The sequence below is a fragment of the Mytilus trossulus genome, chromosome 6 (assembly GCF_036588685.1).
Source record: "Mytilus trossulus isolate FHL-02 chromosome 6, PNRI_Mtr1.1.1.hap1, whole genome shotgun sequence".
Taxonomy (NCBI): Eukaryota; Metazoa; Mollusca; class Bivalvia; order Mytilida; family Mytilidae; genus Mytilus; species Mytilus trossulus.
Genome location: NC_086378.1, coordinates 27,337,772 through 27,343,586, shown reverse-complemented (window position 1 = coordinate 27,343,586; position 5,815 = coordinate 27,337,772). Strand labels below are relative to the sequence as shown.

The window sequence follows — 5,815 nt, the reverse complement described above, 5'->3', positions numbered from 1 at the left end:
GAACGGATTTATTTATTCAATCCATCCGCATCCGCTCACACAAAAACACTATCCACGTCAAAGAAAATATTTCAAAGAAAATGTACATACATGTATATGTTTTTCCTATTAAACTTAAACCTCTTTTTTTTCATTATCACAGAACTTTATGGCCCGTTAACGGCGGTAAACATCTCTCTGTTACTATACCAACAGAGCTCAAACCATCGAGTAGCAGTGATTGCATTTTCTTTTATTATTACCTGTACAAAAACAAACGCATACAATATCTATATTCAATATCCGATTGTTTCATAAAACCCAAAATGTTTCAAATTATAACATTCTCACACTCCTATTTTTTCTCCCTCTCTATAAAGTATGATTTGTCCCCCAATCAATAATTGGCTGTCACCTGTCATTACTGTAGAATCGATTACTTGTAATGAAGTCACCCAAAATATTACACTTACATGACTAATTATACATTCCTTACTAATTTCTTAAATACTTAATATTTTAATAAAGATATTCAATATCAACTTGATCATTCGTAGCTATACTTTCGAGGAATAAACATATAGTTCTGCGACAGTGTTAAGGAGCTTACAATCATCAAGATGAATTTGTTGGGGAAATTTGGAATGGTGTTTCTTATAACTATTAATATAGTATTTGTGGTAAGATTTTATTTATAGATTTATTTATAGATTATAGAATATGCTAATTATTATTAATTTTTTTAAATATATTTTATTTACAAAATTTGAGAAATTAATAAAGTTGCTATCTAAAAAAATATATGTAATGCTGATTAAAGGAAATAAGCAAAAAAAAAATTTTCAAATTTGTGTAGAGATTACAGGATATATGACAACCTTGTTGCATTACCTTTGCAAATTCACTCAAACGTTATTAAAAATAAAACATTAACAAAACGTTGAACTATTCGAAATACTAAGAATTGTTTAAACAAACAATAAATAACGCTTTCGGCATTTGACAAAATCTATCGACATTATGAATTCTGAGTACTTCGTTCTTTAGTTGGCCCTTTATCTCTCTATTTTCGAGCGTCGTGACGGACGAGTCTTTTGCAAAAGAAAAGATTGTCTTGAGTACAATTGATAAGCCTGGAATCTTTGAAGAGTGGTTGTACTATAGATTTCAAAATTTCATTTTTAGATTTTTGGAATAGCTTTGATGGCGGCAGGTATTGCAGTCCAAGCGAAAGGAGGCGAATATCTACAATCTTATCTCCCTTTGCTAGATAATATAGAAATAGGAAATACCCGGATGGGATTCTTACTTCGAGCAGTAGCTGGAATGGTCATAGCAACGGGGATCTTTTCCATAGTTGTGTCTCTGATGGGTATAGTTGGAGCTTGTAAAAGACTGGTAGTGTTACTCATCATTGTAAGTGTTATCAAATCTTATTAGTAAATGTACAAATTCGTCGTCATTGTGTTACCATAATAGAAAAAATGCCAAACGAGGATACACTATTTAAATGAAATGATGAATACAACATTATAATTCGTCTCGACTATATAAAAGATAGTCTATAGCTGAAATTCAGTCAATTAATCAAATTAAACTCATAAAGATTGAAATGATAAGAAAAACCTTAACATGCATATCAAATTATATGTTAATAAGATGAGTCTAAAGAATGAATGCAACACTTTAACTAAAGACTGAAATGATATTATTCTATGAATACATGAAAATTGAAGTGGTTACGCGTTTTCCTCTAATAGTGTATAGTTTTGATATCAAATATACATATTTCTTTTCAGTATGGCGTGATAATAATTGTCCTATTAGTTTTGGAAATTACTGTTCTGGGAGTTTCTTTCCAAATAAAACAAGAAGTAAGTATACAAGACACATATTATTTTCTTCGAACGTAACAATGATTTTTGATGAGTCTTTTTGGAGACGAAACGCGCTTCTTGCGCATATCACAATTTCAATCCTGGTATATATGATGAGTGTATTTACTGATACTTAAAAAGACCGAACGGTTCAGATGTTAGTTTCTGTATTGCAAATGTTTAGATATGTTTCTAGGTTTTGTAAAATAACGATAATAATGCATTGAAGCACATACTAACACATGCACGTACTGATTACTGCAATCTTTAGTTTAAATGCTCAGATTTTGTATAATTCATTTCTATACCCATTTTTTAATTTGTCTTGTTCAAGTACTGTCATCTGAAATCTGAGTATTCTATGTTTTAACTAATGTCATTCTTTCTACCAACAGTTCCAAGGAAACTTGAGACAGAAGATGTTACAGTTGATTCAAAACTATGAAGGAGATTTTGGAAGTATTCTCACAACAGCTTGGAACTTCCTCTTTCTCACAGTAAGTTGTTGTATGGTATACATTGCACTTATGTTAATTATTTGCTGGAAAATGTTCTATTGGTTTTCGCACCATTTGAATACACCAATGATAGACTATCGAGCGGTAGCCATCGCTAAGAATAGCGTCACTATTTTAATTTGTAACAGATATAACCAGCACATTTACATTGCTTCTGAAATATAGAAAGATACTAGTATGTCTTAAATCTATTTTTAAATTGAAAGTCATTACATGCGATTGATCCCTTGCTCCAGTCGTTTGTAAATTATATTTTTTCCTGATTAATATTACGGTTTCTGAAACATTTTCTTGATTTTGTATACATTCAATACTCATGTTTCATAAAAATGAAAAATGCAATAGTACTACCTTGCAAAGTTTTGAAATAAAATCAGATGCCAGTAATATATTCAAATATATACACAAATTTGTTTTGTAGTTCCAATGTTGTGGTGTAAATCAGCAAATCCAAGTCAACGATTTTATCTCAACTTTATGGTGGCAAACACCAACAAGAGGTCCACGGGTAGTACCAACTTTTTGTTGTAAAGGAGCCACACCAGACAGCGCTACCACAGCTTTCGTTCAACCTTGTACATTGGCCGTAAATCCTGCTACGAGCTATGTCGATAGGGTAAACCTACTCAAATATAATATATATATTGTTTTCTACGAAATGATGTCTGGCGTTCATACCATATCTTCTTATAACTATGATATCTACAATTTTAAATTTCTAGGATAAGTAGAAGCTTTCGTTCAACCTTGTACATTGGCCGTAAATCCTGCTACGAGCTATGTCGATAGGGTAAAACTACTCAAATAAAATATATTTATTGTTTTCTTATGAAATGATGTTTGGCGTTCATACCATATCTTCTGATAACTATGATATCTACAATTTAAAATTTCTAGGATAAGTAGAAGTAAAAAAAAATCCTGTTCTTTTTGATTTTCCAAGTAAAAACTTAACTAAACGCTGGTATTTGTACTGAATTAGATACGAATTTCGATAATTGTTGTCTCTTTAGTGATTCACGAACCAAGATGTAATTGAAAAATTAAAACCTTTTACAAACATTGAAGAGTCAATCACAATTCTAAATGTTTATATATCAATTCACAATTTTCTTGTACTGGTTTAATTCCCCCCTATTTTCCCCATAAAATAATCTCTAGTATTCCACGTGTTTTATTTTATTTTAGGGTTGTTATGACATCTTGAATCAGTTGTTGGACCAATACACAAGTGCCTTTATCGCCATCTGCATATTAATTGTTATTGTACAGGTAAGTACTGAGTTTACTAATTTTCTCTTTTTCGAGTTTGATTTATACTTTGACCTGTAATGGTTCACTTTTACAAATTGTGACTTGGATGGAGAGTTGTCTCATTTGCACGCAAACCACATCTTCCTGTATCTAAGCACATCAAAAGCGATTATGGGGTGTTATTCATGAGACCAAAAGATCAAAAACCTACAAACGGTCGACAGCACCTAGGCTATGACTTGAGTTCCCCATCTCGAAGTCTATAAAGCTCTTCATCAAAGACTTAAAGACTATACCCTACATAAAGCCAACTAAACCTGAAGGAAAACGCTAACGGTTTTGATAGTGTTCTGCTTCTCAAAGCCACAGTGAGCTTTTGAAAACAAACACAAAGTTCACAGATACAATTCTTGTTGTAAAAATACTGCATAACATTGCATAATTTCATGTTTACATGTTTACATGTTAAAACTGACTGCATTAAAATTGACGGATTTGTACTACGAAAACAAATATGGATTAATGATGATTTTATAAAATTATGACAGTGACGAATGGATCATGTCATATAACATCTTCATTCCAATACATTACTACTGCATCATGATTATTCGGATTGCACACATATTTATGGTCATTGAATATCAATGTCATATTTAACTCGTTGAAATAATTTAGACTGAGTACATGCTTTATTTATAATTTGTAATTGGCTTTTGATTAGCTTTTAGTTACTGCGGGTACTCTTATTTCAATGCTTTTTGTCTATTGCTTTTGTGTTAGTTATAAAACTAGTTTTAAAGTGATCTCTTTAGTAGAGCTGTTACATTACTGCACCAGATCCAAAATAAGTGGCACCCACCACATTCGTTATATTTTTTTTTATTATAAATCAGGCCGTTAATTTTCTCGTTTGAATTATTTCACATTTGTCATGTCGGGGCTTTATTAATGCAATGTAATGTTAATTGATATGTTTTTCTGTACACCTTTGTTCAACTTAGGTGATACCAGTATGGGAAAATGGGGTCTTGCAATATGTTATTCTGTATAAGATTCAAAGTTACCTTTATAATGGACTATGATTATTTTAACTTATTTATTTTTTGTAATATTTCAGATTATCGCTGCTGCAACATCGTTTATTCTGGTTTCGCAGATTCGTAAAGAAGACAAGGAGATGTCTGATAAGAATTGAAACAGCGAATTCATATTTATCGTAAACCCCGGTCTTAACACAAGACATTTGGATGGAATTCCACAGACAATGTGATTGTGTTTGTCTTATGTGTTTTTATAAATATGAGTGGTCATTGGTGAAAAAAAATAGACTTGTTTCATGCCAAATAATAGATGTATTGTACACTGCGTCAAAGCTGTTAGGATTATGATTGGTTGAGATGCTCACTTTATGAAGTATGAGGGTCAAGAACAGAACAGGAACTTGTAGATATTATTTTGAAATCATAGCATACATTTTTTTTTACTTTCAAGCTTAGTATATTTGTAACTTTCGTATCATTTCAGTAATATATAATACACATTTTGAGAGATAAAAATAATTGCATTTCTATATACTGACAGTCCTGTATTGTAAAAGGCTTATAAAGCATTGCCTAATTTAGCTCCAACTTATACATTTTTATACGTACAACAACCAAAATCCAATTGTATACACTAACGAAACTTAAGCTGTGCAATTTCTGTCAAGTAGCTTGAGCTTTTTACAATATGTGTGATAATTGTTTATTGTGTTAAATGTTGTAATTGTTTGTTTTCATGTATATATACATATATAATTTTACAAAATTTGCCCTTTGTTCGTGAATACGCCATAATATCATTGTGTACATTTGTCATTAACAGAGATTGCATTAACAAAGATTCTGTTGCAAGTAGTTCATAGTCCCATGCATTGAAATAAATCATTTTTTTCTAGTCTGATTTTTATCTCTGTTCATTGAAAATAGACTGTATACATCTAGAAAACCCTTTTAACTATCAAGGCCCACACGCCAATTTTAGTTGTTGCGATATCACTTTGTGTCCAACTTTGAAGCTGGAACTACCAATATTTAAATTTAGAAGATGTCTTTTTTTTCTCAACACTTCTTCGTTTGAACCCGGAGGTCTGGCAAATCTTTTAACTAACCAATCATTTTCAATAATGGGTTCAGGAAAGAGTAA

The 5,815-nt window shown here is 31.2% G+C and overlaps 1 protein-coding gene across 1 annotated transcript; it reads left to right on the top strand.

Annotated features, from left to right (window-relative positions):
• Positions 1–483: 483 nt before the first annotated feature.
• LOC134721021 (tetraspanin-9-like) lies at positions 484–5,566 on the top strand. Its single transcript, XM_063583675.1, has 7 exons — positions 484–659; positions 1,165–1,395; positions 1,779–1,853; positions 2,252–2,353; positions 2,796–2,990; positions 3,563–3,646; positions 4,749–5,566. The coding sequence occupies exons 1-7, from the start codon at positions 600–602 to the stop codon at positions 4,824–4,826; spliced, it is 825 nt and encodes a 274-aa protein (XP_063439745.1). The 5' UTR covers positions 484–599; the 3' UTR covers positions 4,827–5,566.
• The last annotated feature ends 249 nt before the right edge of the window (positions 5,567–5,815 follow it).

Bases quoted from the DNA above. Each gene is read 5' to 3' on its own strand.
- LOC134721021 (XM_063583675.1), top strand. From the start codon at position 600: ATGAATTTGTTGGGGAAATTTGGAATGGTGTTTCTTATAACTATTAAT. The intron at 660-1,164 runs GTAAGATTTTAT...TTTCATTTTTAG, and splicing joins CTATTAATATAGTATTTGTG to ATTTTTGGAATAGCTTTGAT. The intron at 2,991-3,562 runs GTAAACCTACTC...ATTTTATTTTAG, and splicing joins CTACGAGCTATGTCGATAGG to GGTTGTTATGACATCTTGAA.